This window comes from Sinocyclocheilus rhinocerous, unplaced genomic scaffold (assembly GCF_001515625.1).
Source record: "Sinocyclocheilus rhinocerous isolate Xijiao unplaced genomic scaffold, SAMN03320098_v1.1 scaffold395, whole genome shotgun sequence".
NCBI lineage: Eukaryota > Metazoa > Chordata > Actinopteri > Cypriniformes > Cyprinidae > Sinocyclocheilus > Sinocyclocheilus rhinocerous.
Window position 1 is genome coordinate 1,427,820 of NW_015660890.1, and position 27,012 is coordinate 1,454,831.

General features: G+C 37.4%; 3 protein-coding genes across 4 annotated transcripts in view; 2 read left to right on the forward strand and 1 right to left on the reverse strand.

Annotated features, from left to right (window-relative positions):
* Positions 1 to 5,023, forward strand: part of cdk17 (cyclin dependent kinase 17) — a 67,411-nt gene extending 62,388 nt beyond the window's left edge. For both annotated transcript variants that reach the window (XM_016535418.1, XM_016535417.1), the window contains exons 13-17: positions 1,478 to 1,583; positions 1,941 to 1,983; positions 2,169 to 2,259; positions 2,347 to 2,424; positions 3,730 to 5,023. In XM_016535418.1, coding sequence (XP_016390904.1) covers positions 1,478 to 1,583; positions 1,941 to 1,983; positions 2,169 to 2,259; positions 2,347 to 2,424; positions 3,730 to 3,767 — 356 coding nt within the window. In that variant the 3' untranslated portion in view covers positions 3,768 to 5,023. The remainder of the gene's footprint in view (positions 1 to 1,477; positions 1,584 to 1,940; positions 1,984 to 2,168; positions 2,260 to 2,346; positions 2,425 to 3,729) is intronic.
* On the reverse strand, positions 4,879 to 14,953 carry LOC107725894 (ETS domain-containing protein Elk-3-like). The gene is made up of 5 exons (XM_016535311.1): positions 14,808 to 14,953; positions 14,581 to 14,668; positions 12,265 to 13,035; positions 8,371 to 8,493; positions 4,879 to 6,509 (listed from the first exon to the last, which is right to left on the reverse strand). Exons 1-5 carry the CDS (start codon positions 14,951 to 14,953, stop codon positions 6,396 to 6,398), a joined length of 1,242 nt encoding a protein of 413 aa, XP_016390797.1. The 3' UTR covers positions 4,879 to 6,395.
* An 8,414-nt stretch (positions 14,954 to 23,367) lies between these two features.
* Positions 23,368 to 27,012, forward strand: part of LOC107725980 (leukotriene A-4 hydrolase) — an 11,083-nt gene continuing 7,438 nt past the window's right edge. The window contains exons 1-3 of the mRNA XM_016535416.1: positions 23,368 to 23,587; positions 24,516 to 24,646; positions 26,034 to 26,154. Coding sequence (XP_016390902.1) covers positions 23,414 to 23,587; positions 24,516 to 24,646; positions 26,034 to 26,154 — 426 coding nt within the window. The 5' untranslated portion in view covers positions 23,368 to 23,413. The remainder of the gene's footprint in view (positions 23,588 to 24,515; positions 24,647 to 26,033; positions 26,155 to 27,012) is intronic.

The window sequence follows — 27,012 nt, forward strand, 5'->3', positions numbered from 1 at the left end:
TAATAATAAATGTTTTTTGTTTGTGTGTTTGTAGGTCTGGCACGAGCCAAGTCGGTTCCCACTAAGACATACTCTAATGAGGTGGTGACCTTATGGTACAGACCTCCTGATGTACTACTGGGATCCTCAGAGTACTCCACACAGATCGATATGTGGTGAGTGATGTCACATTTACATTCAGTCCTGTCCTGTATGCTCTGTCTTATCCTCTCTCTGTCTCTTTCTCTGCCTCAGGGGTGTTGGATGTATATTTTATGAAATGGCTGCAGGTCGGCCGCTGTTCCCAGGATCCACCGTTGAAGATGAGCTGCATCTAATCTTCAGGTTACTGGGTGAGCGAACACACACACCCACGCACGCACACACTCACGCCCAGCTCTCCAACTAAATGATTCAATTCAGAGCCTGTGTGATGAAACACACACTTCAACTCCAGACATTACGACATTAAACACACACTCTCACACCAGATGTGTCATGGTGTTCAGTCTCAGAAGTGCTTCTCACCTGCTTTAAAAACAAACTGCAACCATCTGAGCTGCCATGCTTGCTGTCCACACACACACACACACACACAAACACACACACAAACACACGCTTGTGCATGGAAACAGTGAGATCACATGGTAGGTTACCACAGTTCAGTTGAAATCCTGTCCTGCTGACACTCACCTGATGTGTTTAACTGTGCATTCTGGAGTGTGGAAATATCTCAGAAAAAAGACCTGGAAAGGAGGTTTTAAGCTATTTTTAAGCTATATTCAGTTTTTTTAAACTGTAGCCCAAACAGTACTGCATGCTTCTAACAATGCCAAGGTCATGGGTTCGATTCCCAGGGAAAGCATGAACTGATTAAATATAAATATAAATATTCAATGTAGTGCAAGTTGTTTTAAATAAGCATCTGTTAAATGCATAAATGTAAATCATATTTTAAGCAGTTTGTGGGCTTTCCACTGCTTAGAAATAGAGAACTCGAAATAATTTATAAAAAGAGTTGTATTAAGTCGTGGTAAAGTTGTGGAAATCCTTAAGAACATAAACATTTATGGAAATTTCTTTTACATTTTTTCCTCATTATCATAGATTTCTTTTGCTAGAGATTAGCTCTTTTGCAATATCTATACAATTATTTAAAATATTTAACATTAAGTAAATTTAAAATGTAAATTTATACATACTGTACTACACCTCTTCCATGATAAACATGTTTTTAATTCATGAGTTTAAGAAGTTTAGCATGTTATTTTATAATATAATTTAAATATACACAATTACAAAAGAAATTGTACATTTTAGAATTTATATATACTGAAGTAAATACAGAAAGATCATGATCAAAAGGCATCCGCGAATTTAAGTCCAGTAAAATCCTAAATGTATCAGCTCTGTTTAGAAAATGTTAGCTATGTGCTAAACGAAGACAGGCTTTAAAGTATAAAGTGTTGAATGGATGTTTTGGCTTTGTGTGAAACAGGTACACCTACAGAGGACAACTGGCCCGGCATCTCATCCATCGAAGAGTTCAAATCCTACAACTTCCCCAAGTACAAGCCTCAGCCGTTCATCAATCATGCGCCCAGGTACCTGCTCTCTATCTGTGTGTCTCTCCAGCTGCTGCTTTGCTGTTTCATGCAGTGTGTGTTTGTTATGAGTCTGTGTGCTTAGTGTCTGTGCGGTGGCTTCAGTGTGTTTGTCTTGCCACACAGAGCAAATGACCATGACCTCAAAGCCTGTGTGTGTGTGTGCGGGATGCTGCTGTGGGAATGTGTGTGTGTGTGTGTGTCCTGGTGTATGTTAGAAAGCCATGTGCGTGCCAGTAAAGCAGGATGTCCCGTGGAATTTCTGAGGCCGTTTGCTTCCTTCCTTACGTTTGCCAGTCTAATTTGTCAACCTGCCGATGGTCACATCTCTCTCCCTCCCTCCCTTCCCATCTACAGGTTGGATACTGAAGGAATAGAGCTGTTATTGTCCTTTCTAAGGGTAAGAATGTGCCAGAACAATGGATTGTATTAAATACACACACAAACAATTGTAAATGATTTTCCATCTCTTTATCTTAGCACACTTTTATTTTCCATTAACCCTTTTATAGAATTATGATAACTTAAACTACCCTTTATCAATCTAACAAGGCTTTCATCCTTTATTTATTTTTTTCTCCATAGTATGAGTCCAAGAAGAGGATCTCTGCAGATGAATCAATGAAACACTCCTACTTCAAGAGTCTGGGCATGCGTGTGCACGCACTGCCAGAAAGTGAGTGTCTTTATACACACACACACACACACACATCACATAATCGCTCATATGTCCTCATTCTCATGATATGCTGTGCTTATGCAGACATATCCATATTTACACTGAAGGAAGTGCAGCTTCAGAGGGACCCCGGTTACCGGAACTCCTCGTACCCAGAGACAGGTGCGTGTTTGTTTTATACATGTATTTATGTTCAGATACTCTTATAGTAGTCAGTCAGTATGGGTCAGTGTCAGTTGTGTCAGTAGTTTTGGGAACTGACACTAGGTGGCAATGATCGTGTAGACCAATAGCTATTGAACAGGTTGGTTAATGTGATTGTGTTTAGATTTGGGCAATTATTTAAAATGATTAATTATACATTATTTAAAAAAATTGTTTAAGGTTAACTGATACCTGTGACCTCCTGGTGGATTAACAGAAGTGTTATATGCCAACAAAATCATGACAGCATCTTTTAATAGCACTGTCAATGGATTTGTTAATGCATTGTCTCTAAAAAAAATCTATTTAAAAAAAATGAATCAATAAATAAATGTTAAATATTATGTAAAATAAGTGACATTTCTATTTCTTTGATTTATAATATGGTTTATAAATCATATATAATTAATGTTATATTTCAATAAATTAAATATTTAAAAAAATATTATAAAATAGTTTATATTTCATAATATTTAATAAAAATTTCAAAATATTTCAAAAATATTGTTATAAATATATTATTTAAATTTATAACAAAATAAAAATAAATGTCCTAAAATGTAATGCATTTTATATATAATAACATTTTAAATATTTTTAATGATTTTTTTTTACATTATTTTTTAACCTCTAACCCTTTGTGCTCTTATATATTAATGTAATTAGTGTGTAATAACTAAATATATTTTCTAAATTATATATAAAATACTATAAGAATAATGGGACCTTTTTGGATTCATGATGTACTCGTTCATTATATCAGTTTTGTAAATTTAAAAAAAAAGTTACATAGTGTACCTTTTAAAATTAAATTAAAAAAGCATTATTTTTGTTTGCTTGCACACCGTGGTCTGTCCTCTAATAATATAACTAAATTATTTTATAACTAAATATGTATTTGAAATTAATTATATATTTAAAATATTTGAATTATTTTGTAACCTTCCACACTTTGTTCTCTCCCATAGTAATATTACTAATATATTTTATAACTAAAGAAATATTTAAAATTATAACAAAAATATAAATAAAATATTTGCATCATAGCATACTTTTATAACTAAATATATATTTTTAATGAATTATATGTCATTTGTAAAAATGATTTTGTAACCTTGTGCACCGTGTTCTCTCCTCTATATAAAGTGAATTCATTTCTTAACTGAATATTTAAAATTAATCTTTATAAGACATATTTTGTAACCTTGTACACCTTGTTCTCTGCTCCTTTTCACTCTCATCCTTCTGTCTCTCTCCTCACAGGCAACAGCAAGAACAGACGGCAGAGCATGCTGTTTTAAACTGCGTTCCCTCACACTGTTGCCCATCGCTCTCACACAAGCACACAAACACACACACACACACTTGACGGATCAGTTCGACAGCTCTTACTCCGTGACTGTGTTGTATAGACTAACAGACTTAGTCCCCCCTTGCTCACAGAGAGAGGGGTGTTTGTTGCGTGTGCATGCGTGGTATAGGGGATTGGCCGAACCCGCTGTCTCCCCCACCACCCCCCAGTGTCCCGCCATCCAGCATGCAGTCTTGAGCCAGAGCGCCCATCGGCCCCTCGTCTGGATGCTCCTTCCCCTTCCCCTATGTGATGCTTAGGGTGTGCGAGCGTGTGAACGTGTATATATTTATTGACGGAGGGGTTGTTTTGCTGCTAATTGACTACTGTCTCTACGTAACTTCCTCACTCTCGGGGCAACCCTCGTGGACCCATCAGTCCCACGTTTTTGTTTTGTTTTAAAAGAACGATTATAATTCTGTTGAAAGAAAATGTTGGGATCGCAGCTGTCGGTTTGTCATTGTGTTGGTTTTACAGAGGTGGAATGCCTATACGAGTGTTTTGACTTTGCTTTTGGTTTTCTGGCATGGCGATTGCGCTTCAAACCGAGCGACAGACTCAAAACATTCATTCCAAAACCTCCAATTTTAACGTATCATTTCAAGAAAAAAAGTGGATTTGTTCCTCAAAGGCCGCGTCACGTGAACCAGGGACCATCTCGACCAGGTGGACTTGCAAAATGAGGGTGGAAAAAACAAACACTGGACCAGCAGGAACTTTGTGACCTCACCGTTTTGAACTGAGAACCGGACCATCTCTCCTTTTGCATTCATTCAGAGTGATCCTATTGGAACTTAAGTGCTTGTATGCCAGATGTGTTTTTAATTCTTTCTTTGACCTTTAGAGCTCCTGATGCATCATCAAAACCAGTTTCTTCTATTAATAGAGCTCCTCTGTAGCTTACGAGTGTATGCGATGCTTGTAAAAGAGCGAGAAAGTGAGGTTGTATGTGTGAAAATGGAGATCTGTAACTGTACAGAGCCATTTAAAGGCTCCATGCAAGCAATGGCTATGAAGATGAGCTAGTTTCACTAACAGTATTAAGAGATTGTTTTTTTTTTATGTTACATATTGACCCTTCTGTGAATAATGGTATCTTAATGTGGCATGTTGGAGTCCGACTGTCCCACATTTGTGCTTGATTTTATTCAGAAGAGAAAACGATATTGTGTATAAAAGAAAAAAGGTAATAACAACAACAACAAACATTTTTGACAGCAGCGTTGGACCAATGTTTCTTTTTCCGAGCATTTATAAACATGAAGAACGCAGAAGAAATCAAACAGATTTTAGATGACTGTTTTTTGTTTTTTTGAACTGACAGATGTTAATTAATATTGTCAAATCGGAGTCGATTGTTTCTGGAGATGCGTGCGTGCGTGAGTGTGTGCGTGATTGCGTGTGTATACGGGACGCATGGAGTGCGTGGTGTCCTGTAAGCTCCGCCTCCGTGAAGCACTGACGCTCTCAGTCCCAGCTTGTCGGCTGAATTGACCGTTTAACTCTTTGTACTGCAGATATTTATTTCTCTTAATCAGTGAAGTAAACATGGCCTGTTTCATACAGCGAACTCTCTGTCGTCTGTTTTTTATATTTGTGTGTGTGTCTGTCATCTACAAATGCAAGGTGTTCGTTCAGACGCGAGAGCGTTGCGTCGCATTCAACGCTTGTTTTTATTTTAAAAACACAAGGCACATTTTCTTGATTCTTGAAAAGCAAAAAATATAAAATTAATACGAGAATACACTTTTTTTTTAAATCAATTCATTAATGAAAAAAAATCCGAAAGCTATTACAAAGCTTTTCTTTCCAATATTGCAATGGAATTTCGTCTATTACAAAAACGTATTTAAGCAGGAAAATAATACAAATACACAATTCTTACACAAAAAAGGCACAGCCGGTAGTACATTTGAAGCACAGTGCATACAACCCAATATTATACAATACAATACCAGACAAACAACAAACGAACAGAAACCCGGTTCACAGCCTCGGGAAGATTAAAAAGAGACTTAAATGCTAATGAGATTCCTTTAATATGGTTTAAACATTTCTTCTTTTTGAACTGGTCGAGATCTCTCCAGTTGAAGCACCTTAGGAATGGAGAACAGTAGGGAACGCTGAAGTTTTGCTTTAGAAAGTCTACGCTGTTTTAAACGTGTTTACGTCGTCCAGCATCGTTTGTTTCTATCTGAAATTGAGATTATGATAAATAACTTGAATAACTTGCCACTTTCTCCAGGATACTGATTATCTAAGGCTCTGTTTCCAATGACTCACCCATCTTCTCAAAAGAACACTTCATGTTCTTTGGCATTACCTCATCATAATTCCCTATTTTAAGAGCTTGCGGAGGAATTTTGGTGAGCTGTTTGGATTGCAGCCTGAGTTAAAGAAGAAAACACACAGTTTGCTGGTCCAAAATTCAACAGAACTTAAGGGTGCTATAGGTGTAGGTGGCCACAAGAGGGTGAAGTGCAGTCTGGCTCAAAAATGACATGAAGGTCCATAATTCCTTCTTAGTGTGAGAGCAAAGGTATGATTCTGGGGAGGGAATATGTGGAGTGTCCAGAAATCAGGATTTCTGGGCGCTGGAGGAGAGGAGGAGAGAGGAGGAGGAGGAGGATGATGAAGAGGAGTCCAGGTTGGGGAGGGGTACTGGGAGCGGCCCATTCAGCAGGGTCGGGAACTGTGAGAGTCAGAAAGCAAACAGGACATTGAGGTAATGCTACACATACTGAATCACAATGTCTTAATATACTATGTTTACTAACTATACAGCAAATGCCTTATAGTGGGGGGGACATTTCCTGAAAATGATTGTATCAGGAAATGTCATCTAACAGTAAATTAACCGGATCAAATAATAGTTCACACATCTTAATGGTTAAATTTTATCAAGAAATGTCCAGGTATTATTTAATAGGATATCAATTCTATTTTATAAATAATATTTAATAATAATAATTATTATTATTATTATATCTTTGTTTTTGTTGTTGATTTTTTGATACATTTTTGTTAAATGTATTATTATTACCTTTTATTTATTTAATTAATTTAGATTTTGAGGTTAAATACTACCTGCATTTCATTTATTATTATTATTATTTTTACTATTTATTTATTTATTGGTTATATTGTTTATATATTTATTTATTTAGTTTATTTTTGATTTTCAGGTGAAATGGACATGTCTTTATATGTGCTATTATTACTATTAGTAGCAGTATTGTTATTTTAATTATTATATTATGTTTAAACGTTTATTTTATTTTAACCTAATAAAGATACAAACAAATAAATAAATAAGCCTGTAGGACTGATTTTGGTATTGTGATGACATTTTCAGGACATTTTCCCCAGAAATCTTATTCCTGTAATACAGAAATGAATGTTTTATTAAATGATTAAATTATTTACCTTATTCTTTCATTTCTAAAAATACCATAAATTGAATTCAGTACAACAAATGCCACCATAAAGTGTACTTAAAATTGGGCTTCAAAAAAGAACAAAGAAAAATAAAGCCATTTAATTTACTACTTTTGATTTTTGAAAGAATACCTGGGCATTTCTTAACAGTTTCTGTAAATATCTCCATAATACACCTCTGTGAGGAAAAAACAAAACAAAACAAAACACCCTGTCTTTGTGGTTCACAAAACAAACACGCTTGTAGTCCATCACGGTAGCGCTAGGAGAGGAACTTCCTGTCATGTGAGAGCTGACTATACACACAGACACAGAGTCTTTTTCAGTTATCACCCCCTCCCTTTTTTAACAGGAAGCTGTTTTCCCCCCATATCCAATGCAAAGAGGAAACATCTGTAGTTTATTTCCAAACCGTAATACACACACACACCAGTAAATTCATTTTCCGGATTGACTCAAAAACATCTCAAAAGCATCTATTTTTCCTGGTATATGTTTTACAGGTATAGAAAATCAACAAAAAAAAACCCAAAGCAGAATTGCACTGTGAAAGAAAAAAAGCCAGACGTGCCACAAAAGTTTTCCACTGCAGCCAAAAACGGCAGGAACGACAATCATGTGACCAACCAGAAATCTCCCACTACGGCCGCCCAGGGAGGAAGTGAGAGTGGGGGAGTGAGTGTACGTCTGTGTGTGTGTGCGGTAGTAAAAGTGCACATCACGAACTGTCACTATTCCTGTAAAGGCGGAGCCAAGCAGTCGCTTGTGGTTACCTTAATGGTTTCCTGCTGGCTAGCGATGTTTACAGTAAAGACTGGACCCTCCCCTCAAAAAGCGAGATGAGCATAAATATACAGTTTGCGTTCTGTCTTTTTTGTTCGCTCACACACACACACACACCTCCCTACACACTCACTCTCCCCCGGGCCAGAACAGGAAGTATCCACAGGATTTCCCCTCTCGCTCACATGAAAGCTGAAACATGACACCAAACACAAACACGCTCCCAAAACAGACAAGCGAATCAGTTTCTAAAACACTCGAATGTCACTGCGAAAACGCATCCTCACATTCAGATTCCTCTTTTTATAGGTTTGAGAATGTTTTGTGCGTACCTGAAAGAGTGACCCGTGGCCCTGTAGCCTGGCTGGGCTGAGAGGGGCTACGGGACTCAGGCTGCTCCAGAAATGAATGGAGGACAGGAGAGGACTGGGTGTCAACAGCAAACCAGACGGAGTCTGAAGAGAGAGAGAGGAGTAGGGGGGGTATTGTGAAAGGGGGGAACGGGAACATGAGATGTTATTTGCATTAGTCACTGAAGTCATGGATCATGAAATCCCAGTGTCTTTTTGAAACTTTGGAAAGAGTCTGCATGTCCAGACACGTCTTTGCGTCAGTTTGCAGGCGATAGCATGTGAAGCCTGTCATGCACAAGTAGTCTGAGAACCCCTTTAAAAAAATCTTCCCAGATTTTTTCACCTGAACAGGACAAATTTGGAGCGTCAAGGGTATGTAGCACAAATGCAATGCCTGTAAGCAGCAGGACGACTGTCCTGGACATAGTTGACGCTTGTTTTATCTGTCCAAGCGGATGGAGCATTTTGCTCAATCTCGTGTTATGAAATAACTGTCTGTCTGTTGTAGATGTTTCAGTATGTTTAAAGCAACAGTTCACCCCCAATTAAACTTCCGTCATGTGCTCAAACTCATGTCATTCAAAATCTGTTTAACTTGTCTTCTGTGGACAGTTGTCCCAATTTCAATTTTACGAAGGTGACCGGGGACTGTTGAACTCCAAAACAGGGTTGCCAGGTACAAAACCTGCCTAATTGCTACTCAAAACTAGCCCAATTGTGTTCTGGGGGGTAAAATACACTCTTTTTTTTTTTTTGATGGGGCTCCCCTGGTAAAATTAGCATTTTAGGGGCTAAATATCACGTTATTGGGGTCGCTTAAACCCGCGGACATGAAAAACAACCCGCGACAACAATGTTAACGTAGCCCAATTCCGTGGGAAAACCGCGGACTTGGCAACACTGCTCCAAAAAGGCACCATTAAATTAGTCCATACGGCTTGTGCACTATATTTCAAACTTTCTGACGTCATAAAATGGAACTTAGTCAAGTTAGATGCAATATTGAATGTAAATGGGGATGTGATGGATAGACTTATGGTGTGTACACACCGAACACGAAGCGAATATTCTCATCGCGTTATCACTCTAGATTACTCGCGGGATGTTTTTTGTTGTAATCACGTGAATAAAATCATCCCATAATGCTCTTCTCCATTTTCTGATACAACCGGACATGTCAAACTGGACTTGTCAATAAGCTCTTCGCTGATTGTCTTGTTACAACAATGCATCTTGTGAATTTTTCGCTCGCTTGATTGAAATTTTTCAACTTGCGCAGAAGATGCGATTGAAGCATATATTGCGCGTTCGTGGCAATCGCATTGCCCAATTCACATAATTCACGGTGCCCGGTGCAAATTCACGTCTTTGCTTTGACTTTATATGTAATCTACTCGCACGAATAATTAAATTTGCTTTTGGTGTGCACACACCATTACAGTCTTTACAATGACACACAGTCAATGAAGGTCCTAGATTTCGTAATTCTCGCCAAATTTCAAAAGAGTTTTTGTCTGGTGAAAGGTTATTTCAAAAATACGTTTCATCGGCTGGACAGTCAGTATGCTGTTAAATAACAGTAAAAACCATTGTACTTCTATCCCTCACAGCCTCGTTTTCATTCCTGTCAAAAATTAAATATGGCGTTATCCTAACTAAGGTCTATAGGAACAGGCTGATAATTAAGACAGAAAAACGTCCCCTTGAGAACTCGAGCAGCTTAACTTGTATTTTACTAAAGTATACTTCAGTTACTCTAGGCTAGGGTATAATTTTTTAGATATTTCTAACAGTGCATACTTTGTATGCTCAGCTCGCACATGCGCCTTGTATTGTTTTTACACTAATTAGTTTGACCACAAGGTGACAACACTCCATAACCCGTTGTTTACAGTCAAAAAAACAAGTGAATATTACAACAACAAAAAAGTACTGGTGATGGCCACAACAATAAGGGACTTTCACACTGCATAGTTCTAGGAACTCGGAAAAGAAAAGAACACAATGCCGCAGACAACAGGTAAATACCGTTATCGTGGTTTTCCATGTTCGTGGAGTAAATATTTTTAAATGGCTTTTTAAAAATGCTGGGTAGTCAGTGTTTCGTATGCGTTTGGCCTATCAGTGTACACTGCGTCAATTATAGTTCCTATAGAACTGTTTTAGACCCTACTCTATTATAGGAGCTAATTTAGTTCCCCCAAATGGAGTTCCTAGAACTAAATAGGTTCCTAGTTCTTGCAGTGCGAACACGCCAAAAAGCGGGAACTTTCGCCAATAGTTCTAGGAACTATGAAAAGGTTCCTCCGGTGCGAAAGCCCCTATAGACACCTGCGATGACAAATGGGGTTAACAGATATTGGAAACTCTAGTTTAACTGTGTAAAACGTTCGGAGAGAAATAGCGCAAACACTGGACAAGGATGAAACGTCTGTGTTCATGCAATCTATCAAACAGCGTATACATGCGCTTGCGTTTGCATCAAAACTAAGTCATACATGTTTAGAACAACATGAGTGTAAGTAAACGATGACAAAGTTAATTTTTGGGTGACCTGTCCCTTTAAGAGAGAAAGTGGGAGAAAAATCCACACAAGCATGTAGCTTCCCATGGGTCATGGACTTTGGATCACCAGGTTGTGGCTATAGGGCAGCATGTGAAATCAATTTCTCGTTCTCGCTCAGTTTTTCTCTGTCCTGTGTCACTATGCTGTAGTGTGTGAGATTACAGACATATGGCTTTACTTACAGGTCTCTCTTTTCTCTCGGTTATGCCATTCTGTCTGTCTTTTTCCTCTTTCTGTCTCACTCTACCTCTTTTTAAAAACCCGTCTGCCTGCCACGCATTTCTCCCTACACACCCAGTAAAGACCGAAACGTCTCATAGAGTAGCTATATTACCAGTATAGGTGTGTGTCCTGTCTATTTGTTACCTGTTGAACGCTTATAAACAGTGCCGGAGAGGATGTTTTTGTGTTCATTTATAGCTCAGTTCCAAAACCTGAAAGCTTCCTACAACGAAATGAAACCTAATCCGAAAGCTCTACACAGGCAGCAACTAAATACTAGTGCAAAATGTGCTTCTTGCTAAGCTAACAACATGATACGCTGCCATAAAAATTTATAAAAGTACACTGCATTTATATTGTACTATAGCATATTGGAATAAAGTAAATTTTTACTTAGACTAAACTGTTTTTGTTAATACTTTTGTAATAAGTACAATTCTAATGTATGAGAATGATAAAATTAGCCTGGTCAACACTAACATAATCAGACCAATATTACCTATTTGTTAAAAACAAAGCTGCCTTGCCTTCTCACAAATGAATCCAATAGAACTTTACATTAGCATGTTGCTAAGCTAACTACACAATATTCTAATGAGCATAGCATAAAAATATTGTCTAAAATGTCATTTTTTATTTAAATTTGAACAATATTGATCAATAATGTATGATATTATGTTAAATGTAAGCATTTTGACATTTATTTTAGCTTTTGGCTATGCTTAGTTTAGCTGTTCACTGTCAATTAAATACAGCTTTACATTAGCATGTTGCTAAGCTAACTACACTGTATTCTAATACAGTAGTATAAAATTACATATAGCACACAAATGTTGTGTAAAATAGCACATTTTTTCTTTATCAGTAATTTTTGGTATTGAATGAAATGTATTTGACATTTATTTCTCTTTGACTGAGCTTGTCGCTATGCAGTCTGGGGTTATTTGCTATTAGCCAAAAGAAGGCACCATGTATTCTTTCTATATTTTAGAAAAATCCTTTGCTTTGATCATTAGGAAACAGATGTATGCGTGACATAAATATACATGTGAAAATGTAAATGTACATGTGACATAGTTTAATACCTGTGCAGTGAAAAAGGCTGGTGTAAGTGACCCTGAGGGCAGTGCTGGGCTGTTGAGGGCGATGGAGCCCAAGTCACTTCCTGAAAGCAGTATGGAAGGGGCGGAGATTTCCAGCCCTTTGGGTTTCCGAGCTTTGGGAGGCAGTCCGTTGCTACCGGTCCTCCTCTCGGGGGGCGTGGCCCGATTCTGGGCTCGCTCCCTGTGGCCGGATGATAAATTTAGAGGCTGAGCGCTCTGCTCTGATTCGTCTATGCGAGCCTCCGGGCTGCGCTCCGGCCGCAGCGTGTAGACAGGGCTATGAGAAGGGGAGGGACTACAGGATGAACAAGGGGAGGTTTTTGAAGCAAAGAAGACCTCCGCGGATGCAGGTGGCGGCGAGGAAGCCAGGGGAACGACCTTTTCTGATCGATTAGTGACAAAGCGAATCACCGTTTGTCCCTCCTCCCCTCTTTCGCCCCCTCGCTGCTTCTCGACTTTGATTGGACGCAGCAGTGGAGGCGGGCTTTGGAGGGAACTGACTGTAAAGGACGAGTACAGACCAGAGTGGAGATACTCGTTCCTGCAGGTGGGGCTTCTCAGCGATGACAGCGACAGCTTTGGAGACTCCTCCCCCTCGCCGCAATCTGATTCCACCTCCTGCAACATGATGCCCCCTGCGACGTGACCCCTGTCCCGACCGAGCTCCACCACTTGGGGATCCATCTTCAGAATATCAGGGAACGAGACGAACTTGTATACAAACTTCTGGCCAATCACCTTCTTTATGATGTTCTGCAAAAGAAAAAGGATTACAATACACTCAAATGGCAATTCGTAACTATTTTACCCGACAGACATCCTTCCCAGCTTTACTGCATTCGTAAAAAAAAAAAAACTTCCTTTAACCATATTCATGCAGGTTTTGAACAGGAAGTGGTGAAAAGGGAGAGGCCAGAGCATCAGCCATACAAACGCGGCCACATTAAAGAACGCTCCTGAATTCATCGTCTTCCTTTAATTTCCCCTTTTCCCTCTGCACTCTTCATCTCTCGCATGAACAAAAAAGTAATTCCTGAGTGCCCTCCCACAAACTCTGCAAGCATTTCCTGTTCTGTTGTACATTAACGCACAGGCTCATAAACAACAAAGAGCTATCAGCCAGAAAGACTGACACGGGAATGAATTGCAAATAAGCAACATGTTCCAGCATCGACCGTGCTGCTGAACTCTCTGGGACAGAGGTGTCCGCTCAAAGGCAGGCAAATACACCCACTGGTGAACAGAGATTACTAACAGGGTAAACATGGAGTTTATCCGCAAGACCCTGTTTAGGAACATAGATTAGAGTGACCAGAGATAAGTGGGTTAAGGGGGGAATTCTTAAAGGTATAGGTCACCCAAAAATGAAAATTCAGTTCTGTCATTTACACTACCATTCAAATGTTTGGGGTCAGTAACATTATAGTGTCGCTATATCTGAGTTCCATTTGATCAAAATACCGGCTGATCCAGAATAACAGTAATAAAAAACATGAAGTCAAACACTTCCCTTTAAATTGATCTGCTGCATAATCCTTGAACATCACCCAAACCGTTATTATCAGACTTTAATACTGCCAAAATTAGTCCAACATGCACAGACACACATACTTAATCTTTATATACCATGGCCGCCCATGTTGAAGATAAAGACTGATAGATCGTCTAGTTTTTGTGAATGGGTTTCAGAGCACAAAATGGTTAAAAGTGCTCTTTATATTCTGGCGCTGTGGGTATATATAAAATTAGAAATAAGTATTTTCAGTACACTTGCTACTTAATATTTCTAGAAATGTTTTCTCAAGTGCAGTTATTAAATCTTTCATTTAAATATAAATAATTAAAATGTTTAATAACTTAATTATCTATTTTTTAATGATGAAAAATCATGAAAATCACTTTAGATTATAACATATTAACAAACAAATAAATAAATAAATAAGAATAGATAAGTTGCTTACAAACAAACAAATAAATAAAGCACCATAAAATTATAAAAGTAATCCAATATGATTTGTGCACTATCAAGTCTTCTAAGATCACATAAAAGCACACATTTCAATATGTGCATGTTTTCATTGTATGAAAAAGAGCAACATGAACATTGTTCAAAATTTCTCCTTTTGTGTTTCAGAACAGAGAAAATGAAGCGGCTTTGGAACATCATGATGGCTCATGAACGACCACAGACTTTTAATTTTTAGGTAAACTATCCCTTTAAGAAACATGCATATACTTAATATGTTGTAGCACAGAGTTTCTGCTTATTTTCAGTGGATAACTGGTGTATAAACAAACTGAAGTTGAGGGGATGGTGTTGAGTGTTGGGATGCAGGACACCAGGAAGCCCTGGGTGGAGGAACAGTAAAGGACCTCAGGTTGAGGTCTGAGAGGCGTTCAATAGACATGAGGAAACCAGTTTGACTCTAATTCAAAGCTGTCAAATGTGTGTGTGTGTTTGAACACACTCCTCAGTTTTAACTAGCGTTACATCATGCCCTTTGGTAACTGTAAGTCAGTCAAACAGGGCGGGCTGGCGTTTACTGCAGCCTTCCTGCTGTCTGAGCCAACGCTCTCCCGAGACGGATGGAGGGAACGAACGAGACGGAGTGGTAGATGGAGAAACAAGGCTGGATGACTCACACGTGTGGATAGCTCTGACACGGAGCATGTTTTATTGGCCATGTGAAACTCCCTGGTTGCAGACGGCCTTATTTTGGGAAAGTTTTTGTAATATTTTTGACAAAGACACAAGCATAAACTTTCACCCTGGTTTTCGCTCATCAAACTGCCGGCTCTGGAAGTCATCAAGGGACTGAACAAATAATGAGCCGAAAGGAGCAAACGACCCTAAACTCTAACAGGACAGGCTAAAATCAAACCTAAAACACTTGAAGTCAACATGAAATGGTGTTCGTGACACATTATGCTTCTGTAATGTGATGTATTTCCAAATAATGTCATTGGGAATCAGTAGGATTATGAAAAATGGTTGCAAAATGAGTAAATATAATATAATGTAATATAACATAATATAAAAAATATTTAAAAATAAAAAAAATAAAAGTTATTATATTTTTTGATGTAGTAAAGTGATGTGTTTTCTAATAAAACACTTGGTTTTATCCATTGGGAATCAACTGGATCATGAAAAATGAGTAAATATTGTAAGAAAATAATAAAACCTAAAGTTTTAATAGTAAGATTTAGTAAAGATTTTGTTTTGTTTGTTTTTTCGTTTTGATTTGGTAATGTGACATATTTAAATAAAACACTTGATTTTATCCTTCAGGAGGCAATTTAATTGTGAAAAATGGTTGGAAAATGAGTAAATATTTTAAAGGTCCCATATTGTCAAAACTGAAATTTCCTGGCTTTTTTCACGATAACTGAGGTCTAGGGGCTATTTAACTACCATATAAGTTTCAAAACAGTCAGTCCACAGTAAACTGCACACAGCCTGCATAAAGTAGCTGTGATTTTTCACGAACCGTTGTGACTTCCGTAAAAAGTTGATGTCAGAACTATACAGTCACCGCCTTCAGTCACCACCCCGAGCACCGCCCACCGTCCCACTCTCCTTTTGCCAAACCCCCAGATAACATCGCGTCCATGCTACTGCTGAGCAACAACAACACGGAAACATGTCGAAAAGGTTAACTTTAACCACGAAAAAATTAGAAAAGTAAAAGTTTATTACATTTTGATGAATAGACATTTCTGAATAAAACTTTTAGATTTTATTCACCGGGAATCAATGTTGTGAAAAATGTTTGCAAAATGAATAAATGTTTTAAGAAAATACGAAAATAAAAATGTTATTACATTTTAATGTAGTAATGTAACATTTGTACATAAAACACTTGATTATCCATCAGAAATCAACTGAATTGTGAAAAATGGTTGGAAAATTAGTAAATATTTTAAGAAAATAAGTACATTTTTTTCACTTTGGAATAACAATCAGTGGATAAGCTGGAACATGTATTAAGATTTTGATTTCATGTTGACTTTCTGCTTCATAATTTGGTGTGCACGACTTTCATTTTTGTCTTTTCAGATGCTTTTGGTTGGAATATCAGCCAGAGGGAGTGTAAAGAGACACAAACAGCAAGATTCGGCCAAACCTGTGGTGACAAAGGAGGAAGTGCTCAGAAAATGCTGCCAATACAGGCTACAGATATTTATCAGGAAGTATTATGTGCTTTCTCACACACACACATGCTCATTGAATACTCTTCTACATATGTGACACAGATCTCATTATACATACTCATGTAGCAATTTACAGTCACATCTCATACTTAGCTCTTGGGCAGAACATGAAAGCTCGCCGTACGCCACATACCCAGTTACTTTTTTCCAAACCCCCAAAGAAGTGAAATAAAACCATTTCCTGCTCCAGCATCCTCTGAGCAGAGCATCTGCATTAAACGACCGTAAAACTGTCTATATCAGGACTTCCTCCAATTCTCCTTTGAAGGGCGTCTTCCTGGGAATGCCAATCCTGAACTGAAAGGTAGGAATTCCTGCTGCGGGGAGCAAACACGGGAACACGGGGACCACACGGACACAAGGCACAAATGGGAGGCTTCCTCTTCTCTTTTCATGCTGGCACAAACCTCTAGCCCATATGGACATCTAAAGACAGACATGCTTTGTGTGACACCATGATCAACGGACTCACTGATACCCAGATTTACTGCCCTAATCAAAGGGAATAAACAGAGCGAGCTGATTTCAAAAGCTCTTGGCAGTTTGGAGAGGTTTCTGCACGGAACGTGGCTGTAAAATTCATTGTTAGATTATCACAAGAGGGGAAAAATGGAGAAAAAAAAACTGTACATGCAAAGTCTCTTTTTTTATCTTTCAATATGAGCAATGACATAAACTGTGCAGAAGCCAAGTCTGAACACTTAGCCAGGATTTTCTAAGACACAAATAAATAAAAGACAGTGTGCGCTAAACAAAAAGACACACTCGAACATAGCGCTGCATTGGCTCTGTTCTTCTGCCGTTGTCTGGCATGCATCAGCTTCATGGTCATTGGGTTTAAAGATGTTTTAACACACTGCATGAAATTTGGGATGAAATAAGTGAAGTTTATTTCATAGTTTTTACAGTTAGATGGCATCAGTAGGTCCTCGGGGATTCTGTCTCTCAACATCCGCTTGTCAATCAATCATGTTTGTTTATTAAATATTTTAACAATAAGAGTAGTACTCTTAAGTTCTGTTTAACCATGTTTTTTTTCCCCAAATAGTGCAGGAAATGTGAAAAAAGTCTACAGATACCATCTAAGCCTAAGCATCAGTAAGAAAATAAACTGTTTTACCACTTTAAATGTTTATTTGCCTCAGAAAAACTCTCAATTTCTGAGTTTACTTTGTAGAAAATAACTGAAAAAATTTGTTGTGAAGTAAGTACAGCGGAAAAGATTTATTATTTTCTCCAATAAATTATCTGATTCTGAACTTTAAAATCTACTCAGATACTTATTTGCTTCTTTGATTTATCTATAACGGTGTCTCATATTCGTTTCAAAGTAGAAAACTTTGCAATAGATTTTAAAAAGTATAACATTTAATAAAACTACCTACATTTACAAGGCACTGTTCCCATAATGCATTGGGGAATGAATAATTAAGGTCATGTTTTTGCACTATTTGCCAGTTTTATTTGCACTTTTGTTAATTTTGCTGTTATATTCTTGTTTTGCGTTTTGAGTTAATTTTCTACTGCTCAAAAATTACCCACCATAATTGTGTTTTGTGTACCAAAAATTGAGCTAGTTGTAGTTAGTTTCCAAAAAATGATCAGTGTTCATGTATATTCATTATTAATTTAAATGTTATTTAGTTTTACTATTTTAAATACAACTACAATTGCAAGTTGCAGATATATATGAATTTTAGATATACGTATTTAATATTATTTTACAAAGTAGATTTTACTTAATTTTATACGGTCAAAATGTACTACTAAAAATTTCGCTTTTCGAGTCATTTTTCAGTGTACAGCTGAACTTTTTTTTCTCGGATTGCCACAGGTGAGAAACTCTATTGGAGCTTGTTTTCAAAAAATGCCAATGGAAAACACCAAGAAAACCTGCGCACCATCACAGTTAGATGGCATCAGTAGGTCCTCGGGGATTCTGTCTCTCAACATCCGCTTGTCAATCAATCATGTTTGTTTATTAAATATTTTAACAATAAGAGTAGTACTCTTAAGTTCTGTTTAACCATGTTTTTTTCCCCAAATAGTGCAGGAAATGTGAAAAAAGTCTACAGATACCATCTAAGCCTAAGCATCAGTAAGAAAATAAACTGTTTTACCACTTTAAATGTTTATTTGCCTCAGAAAAACTCTCAATTTCTGAGTTTACTTTGTAGAAAATAACTGAAAAAATTTGTTGTGAAGTAAGTACAGCGGAAAAGATTTATTATTTTCTCCAATAAATTATCTGATTCTGAACTTTAAAATCTACTCAGATACTTATTTGCTTCTTTGATTTATCTATAACGGTGTCATATAAAAGGGGAAAGAGGAGAATCTTTCAGGTGAGAAGATGCACTCCAGACTCTCTCCAGCGTAAAGTGACACGATCACACCCTTCAAGACTCATGCAACAGACACGCAGGGACAGTTTGGACCCAAAACCCCAAGCCCAGTGTTTTGAATGGCCCCTAGACAGCTTTTAAACACCAAACTTGCTGTCGCGCTCACAAACCTCTCCACTGTAGCGCCAGCGGAAACTCGTAATGAGATTAGTTGGTGTGCGCAGACATTACTTCGCCATGACTAAATGTGCGCTCTTCCTGCGCACACAGACTGCAGTGGAAAATTCAGGGAGCTCCTGCTGAAGAGAGGGAGAAAAGAGAGCCGTGAAGGACTTCTCTCCACGACCACATTTCTCCAGAGAGAGCTGCAGCTCTTGAAATTACGCAGACAGATCCGAGAACGTCTGTGTCCATATAGTGGCTTCAGAAAGAGTGGGGACACTTTAAAATATCATAGCTTTTAGTAGCAAAATATCAAAAAGGAAAACATTCCTTATACTTTAAACTAGATTTTGGAATGCTTGCATTAAACTTTTTTTTTTTTTTTTTATCAGGTTGGCTGTTGATGGCTGAAATGATGGTTCGTCTTTTAAGCAATTTCATGGAAAGTACAGAAATATTATGGCACAAAAATATAGATATAATAGACAAAAAGGGCTTGGAAAGCATTCCTTGATTACATGAAACTAGATTTCACTGCATTTTACTCTTTTGATTAAACTGTTTGAATCTAACTGGCTGTTTAATCAAAATGATGGTTCCTCTTTTAACCCATTTCAGGGCAAATACAGTACTATTAAGGCTACAAAATACTGAAATGGCAAATAATAATCCTACTACTCACATTTGATTGTTTATTTGTTTTACCACTGAGCTTTTTAAATGTCTTGTGTTTGAAATAATGTCTATGTAAGATGCCAAAACCGGCATAATTGCAAATGTATCCAACACATCTAACCATACAGGAAGTAGATAGAAGGAACGTGACTGTAGACTTTACATGCAGTGTGTCCAAAACTTCAAAACAGAAGGAAATGGCATCCAAAGTGGCATTAGATTTAAAGAAAGATGGCACAAGCATGCTTTAAAAGCAAAACATTCATTCTAAATGATAATACAGTAGTTTAAAATGAAGACCATTGTTGTCAGAGTTGAACATGAACTTGACAAACTACACCTGGTTGCTATGCTAGGACACTTGTGGTGAACTTGGGGACATCTTGGTTTAGATCTGAGGAAACACTAGCATCATCTGCTATCTGAAGTCCATACATGTATGACTTACAGTAAGTCTCCAAACACATTTTGGGCTCACAAACATTGATCTCCTCCAATCATTTTAAATAACCCCCAGCATAGTACAGGAGTAACATCAGCTCTAGGGCTGAACTGAAGTTTCTTTGTTTGCCCCAATGACTCATTTTCAAGATGCTGTCTGCTGCCAGTTTCAATCCGGAAGCGCATGGCAATTAGTCTGCTGCTGTTTCCAGACAAACCAGAAACTCTACTAGTGCGTTTAAAGCGCCAGGAACCAAATTTCAGCTTTTTCTAGCAGCCCTGCTTTCGAATGTACAACCAACAAAATCTTTGAAATATACATCACGAAATCGTGAGCTCAACAGGTATTCAAACTTTCCTCAGCCGTGCGTAAACGGTGCGTATATTGCGCGTAAGTAACGGGAACGGTGGACACTTGAATTGTCTTCTGTGTCTGTTATTGCTAAAATAGATCTATTCGTGTTTAAACACTAATTACTTTATAACTGTACACATTTAAGTCTCAAACATCACTTCTGAACATTTCAAACAGCTCCGTCGTTTGTATACGTTCATTCTTTTTTGGGGATATCAAGTTTCAGTCGTGTACTTTGGAAGGTTTCTTCCTTTCAGTGTTATTATTAAGTAATTACACATTTAAAAACATGCATAAAACGTTCGAATAGCATGGATGGATTATTCACATACCTGTGCGTAATGGTCAGGCTTATTGGGGTCCTTTTTCGCTTTATTAAGAAGAATTCCGTATAATGCGCTGTTTTTCCATGCTGTCGGCCGTCTCGGCAGCTCTCAGTCGGACTGTAATGGGATCCCGACTGTTTTCGCTCTCTCTTTCTCTCTCTCTCTCTGAGCAGGAAGTTGGTGCAGGCAGACAGCGAGCCGGCTCACTTCCTCTCGCCGTGCGCTATTCCCCAGGCGCTCGGCCCGTCTGTGTAAACACGCTTTTCCTCCTCCAGCCACCATCCGACGTTCAAGAACACAAGCACACACCCGCGCACGCGCACGCAGTATACTGTAATCTGAATCTGCTGCGAGCGGAGCGCACTGACGTCACCCTCTTCCTATCCGGGACCCGCCGGGAGGAGCCGTGTTCCTTCCTCTACACACATTTTGTATATGTGTGTGTGAGTGCGTGTGTGTGTGTGTCTGATTCTGACGTTTGGGGATCAAGTTGCTAGAAAATGTCCTCATAACTTTATTAAATCAGGGAGAACAAAAAAATGTGGAATTTTTTTTTTAAAGAGAATAAATAGGTCATTCTGTGAAATTGGTGGATTTTCCTTTTGAAATGGTGAATTTTGTACATTTTTAAAGGATTTTAAACATTCTGTTAGACAGAAAAATGTGTTGTAATTTGTAAAAAAGTTAATAATTTACATTGTGGCATTGCAAGCTAAATTAATACCTTTTAATTTGTACTGAGAATATGATTGCGGGTTCAGAACGGTAAATGGGTTACTTGCCTTGCCAGCCTTGTTAAAAGTGCTTTGAAAATATTACAATGTTATTTCCCCACAAATATACACATTTAAAAAATAATAAAAATATAATACTTAATTATATAATTGAATAAATGAGTAAATGACTGAATAAATAAATAAATAAATAAATACGTGTCAAGTATGCTTTTTTGGCATATCAAAAGACTGTAGACATGTGCAATGCAAATACAAGTAACAGCAGTGCAAATAAACAAGTGATATTAACATATAAAATGCCTCTCAAATAATAAAACGTAGGCCTGTATCTATTTCTGTAGCTACTACAAATAAATCTCTCTCTTAGTAAATGAGTGGCATGGGGCTCCACAGGGGGGTGGAACCATCTTACGATTCCTGGAGGGATATCCACTGACAGGAAGCCGGATCCTATACACACACACACACACACACACACACACACACAATTGACCAGTCTCTTAAACCTCTTCTTTAAATTCAAATGTTGTTTATGTAATAACTGACTGGCTGATATTCATGAATAGGCCTGAATCTGTCCACTTGAGATGTTCACACACTTGACATTTTAAGGGGCATATGAAAACAATTATGATCTCAGTAATAGCCCTGTATTTAAAATGTCTGTTCATTTTCCGCCATCTAGTGGAGGGTGAAGACATTACAACAAGCGCCTGTGAACGTCTTTACAAGAACTGACTGTCAATCTTTAACAGTTACAATTCATGTTGAAATAATAATAATAATAATAATAGAAGGGTTATTATGATATCGCAAAAAAATTATTATAAAATTATATAAAACATTTTTATTAAATTAACATGCAATTAAAGGCAGGGGGAAAATTGCATAAATAGGCCTACGTTGTACTTTAAATATTATATGATTTAATTTTCGCGTTACTGTATTCTATTACAATCATGAGAGTAGCCTATGTGCATTACAATAATGTCACAGTGCAAAAATCTCAATGGTCCGTTTGATTCTTTCTTTCTTTCTTTCTTTCTTTCTTTCTTTCTTTCGTTCTTTTTTGACTCTCTCTCTCTCTCTCTCTGTCTCTCTCTCTCTCTCTCTCTCTCTCTCTCTCTGAAGAACTTAAGTTAAATTGTATGTATTTTTATGTCTTTTTTATGGTTAAAAATGATTTGCGTGCCGTAATTTATCCATCATATGGGTTCAACGGGAATGGCAGGCATCAAGCTTTTTTTTTTAAATTTGTTACCATGAACCACAAAACCAGTCATGAGGGTCAATTTTTTAAAACTGAGATTTATACATCATCTGAAAGTTGAATAAATACGTTTTCCATTGATGTATGGTTTGTTAGGGTAGGACAATATTTGGTCTAGATACAGCTATTTGAAAATCTGGAATCTGAGGGTGCAAAAAAAATAAAAAAAATAAATACAAATAAAAATATAGAGAAAATTGCCTTTGAAGTTGTCAAAATCAAGTTCTTAGCAATGCATATTACTAATAAAAAAATTAAGTTTTGATATATTTACGGTAGGAAATTTACAAAATATCTTCATGGAACATGATCTTTACTTAATATCCTAATGATTTTTGGCATAAAAGAAAAATCTATAATTTTGACCCATACAATGTATTGTTGTCTATTGCTACAAATATACCCGTGCTACTTATGACTGGTTTTGTGGTCCAGGGTCACATTTGAGTTGTATGAACACCCTCAGCCACTAGAGGACAGTAGTTCATCGTTCTCGCCATGGTTGTCGCTGAGAAGAAAATAAACTACAACTCCCATGATGCCGTTCACCCGGCCGATGTCACGTGACTGTGTGTGGGTTAAAATCCATTCGCAGCGCGAGCGGGATGTTCTCTGTCTCGACCATGACTCCTGTGTCAGACCCCAGTTCTTTCTCCTCTCTCTCCAAGTGCGCTACCAAGCACTTAAATCTCATTTACCATGTTGACTTTGACAGGCACGTGCTCAAAGGAAAAGTCGCCCTGACTGTGGAAGTTCTGGAGGATAAATTCTCTTCTCTGGTACAGTTTTCATTTGGTTCATCAAAGCTGTCATTTTGTTTGCTTGACTTAATCACTACACCTCACATACACACCTATGTGTGCATAACATGCAGTGTGCTGTATGCTTTTACATCGTTATTATTGCTTTGGTTCATTTGTATTAAGTACTAGAATGTAATGGATTGTTTCTTGAAAAAGAACACTACCACTAGCTAATACTATTTAATAAAAAAAATTTTTAATTTAGCTATGCATGTAAAATATGCTCGTCTTACAGTAACAGTAGTTTCAGCAGGACTGGGTTACATATTTACTTGAACTTGATACAGTAATTATATCCGCAGCGTAACCTGATGACATGTAATCGCATTCAAAGTGTGTTGTTTATACATTTGATACATTTATTCAACCATCTGCGTTTGCAAATGCATGTGCGTATGCTTTGCTTGTCATATTGTCAATAATGTAAAATGTATCTCATCATTAATGAGGTTTATTAGTCACGTACTGTGTACCTGGTTTACTGCACTTGACCTGAACTTTGATTTCAAGACCGCCCAGATCACATTGATGGACTTTTACCTGAGCTTGTTGTACAGGTGCATCTTGTCAGAAGATTTCAGATAAATCTAAGCTTGCATAACTGCTATGCAGTTTGCATTTCAGAGGTGTGAAGTGAAAACAAACATACCAAACATGGATTTCCATTAATTGTTTTGACAAGATGTGACATCAAGTAATAATAATACGATGGTCATCAACCATAAAATACCTACTATTAAATATCAAAAGTCACGCCTATTTAAACATGAAGTTTGCAACCGTAAACCATAGACCGTAAATGGACAGTTTGTGTTATTATATCTATTTTTCTAACAGATTTAGGTATATATTGTTTTATTTATATCTTATCTTTCTCTCTCTCACTTTCGATCCTTCTTTCTAGACACTGGACTCAAAGGACTTGAAGATCTTTAAGGTTTCTGCAAATGGCCAGGCTGCGCAGTTTGCACTGGGGACTAAGCATAAATTTAAGGGATCCCCACTAGAGATCACTCTGCCTTTTGAACTCTCACGGTACTGTCACAAACTTGTTCTGTACTAAGAGATAGCAGTTTGTTTTTCTACTTCTAACATTTAGGTTATTTCTGTTCTGTGATTCACTGCCAAGATAAATGCACCGTGAAACATGCATGCAAATGCATGCTATGCTTTGCGAACAAAGTTATCACCAGTGAGCTAAATCTGACAAAGTTCCTCAAAGGAAAAAAAAATTAATTATTGTATAATTAATATTTAATTTCTTATTAATTATGCAAATTATATTATATTAATACAAAAATGCAATCATTTAATTTAATGCATTCAGTTTAAAGGAATAGTTCACCCAAAAATGAAAAAGGAATTAGGTGAAAATTTACTCGCTCTCTAGATGAGTTTGTTTCTTCATCAGAACAGATTTGGAGAAATTTAGCATTACATCACTTGCTCACCAATGGATCCTCTGCAGTGAATGGGTGCCGTCAGAATGAGAGTCCAAACAGCTGATAAAAACATTACAGTAATCCACACAACTCCAGTTCATCAATTAACGTCTTGTGAAGTGAAAAGATGTGTGTTTGTAAAAAACAAATCTATCATCATGCCGTGTTTAACTTCAAGCCTGTTGTTTCTGGTTGTTTCTTCTATCCATAATATTGCTTTCTCCAGCGAAAAATTTCCTTGTTGGGTGAACTATTCCTCTTTTAATTACTATAATTTTTTTTGTTAATTTAATACTTCTTATAAGGAAAGAAATCTAAATAAAATATAATAGATTTATTATTATTATTTGCAATTTGCCAGCAGAAACTCTCCTGCGGCTTTGTAATCGACTTAGTTTTTAATTGCTTTAAAGTGCCCCTATTATGGATTTTTGAAAATTACCTTTCATGCAGATCAACATGATGAAATATTATCATATTTCCCGCCTACTTGTTGGTCTTTCCGTGTTGGTCTGAATGAAAATGCAAATTCATTCTTTGCCACTAGGTGCGCTTTTGGAGCGACAAATATAGCGGTTTCCCCAGTAACGCTGTACACAAAGCAGCACTGCGCTCACAAACTCTGCTTTATCAGGAATTACACAGGCATGATGAAATGAAAATGAGACCAATCACCGCAGATTAGCGTCATGCAAAGGAGGGGTTTGGAAAAATGAATCGTTGAGCGAATCGTTTGGGAGTCGTTGAGCAAGTACGGTAAAAATAAATGCATATTATAAGACAATGAAAGTGTTTTTTGACCTTGCATGCATGTCAACCTTTTGTTGGGGACTCCCAAAACCAAAATATGAACCTTTCATTACCCATAATAGGGGCACTTTAAATAATCTGAAGTCAGCTTTGACAGTCCTGTTAATTTCAATGCAAAGTTTTTCCTCATTGTTCCCAACTTGTATTTAAATGATCTGTGTGTGTTTCAGTGGGCAACATGTGATTGTGGAGATCGAATATGAGACATCTCCTAGTGCTACAGCACTGCAGTGGTTGACCCCCAAACAGACTGCTGGGAAAAAACATCCATACCTTTTCAGCCAGTGCCAGGTATGTCCTCACTACGAGTGGGTGATATGACCAAAATCTTATATCACAATTTTTAATTACTTAATTACAATTTTTAATAATTACAAGCAATAGGACAAATAAATACAATAGAATAAAGACACAAATGAAATGGACCTTACTGGAAACCTCAAGCTCTATTTGTCTACCAGAAATAAGAAATACCACATAAAATGAAAAAAAAAAAAACAACAACGGCAACAAAAACTTACCTGTATAAATTTAATATAAAATATTATGCTTTTTAAAGTTAGACATTGTGTTTATTGTGTGGTTTTTTGATTAACATTAAATGACACAAACAGCAGCAGGTATATTAGGCTGCTGTCACTTTAAGACTTAATGCACAGGTCCAATATCTGACACAAATCCGATTTTCTCCCTGATGTTTATGTTCACTTAAGACATAGGCCCAATCCCAATTCTATTTTATACCCCTTCCCCTTCCCCTACCTCTCCACCTACCCCTTCCCCTTGTCCCTTGAAACAAAGTGTCAAAGGGTAGGGGTGAAAATATTCCCCTAAGAATTGGGACACCACTACTATACGTCACATGTCATCATACGTCGTCTAGCTCCTACAATACACACGCCTATACTGGTGTGGTGGTGTGTGCATTAGAGCCTTTAATTACCATTCTATATTAATGTGCTGCTTACTGACACAAACACACACATCAGATATTGCGCAGCTCACACATCCAGGAGCAAATAAACTTGTCAATGCTGCCCCACGACTTTTATTAATAAAAAAACGCTGTTTTTGAAGTAAACTGACTCTAAAAAGAGAAACGCACAGACGCGCATACACGCAACTTTCATCTCTCTCTCTCTCTCTCTC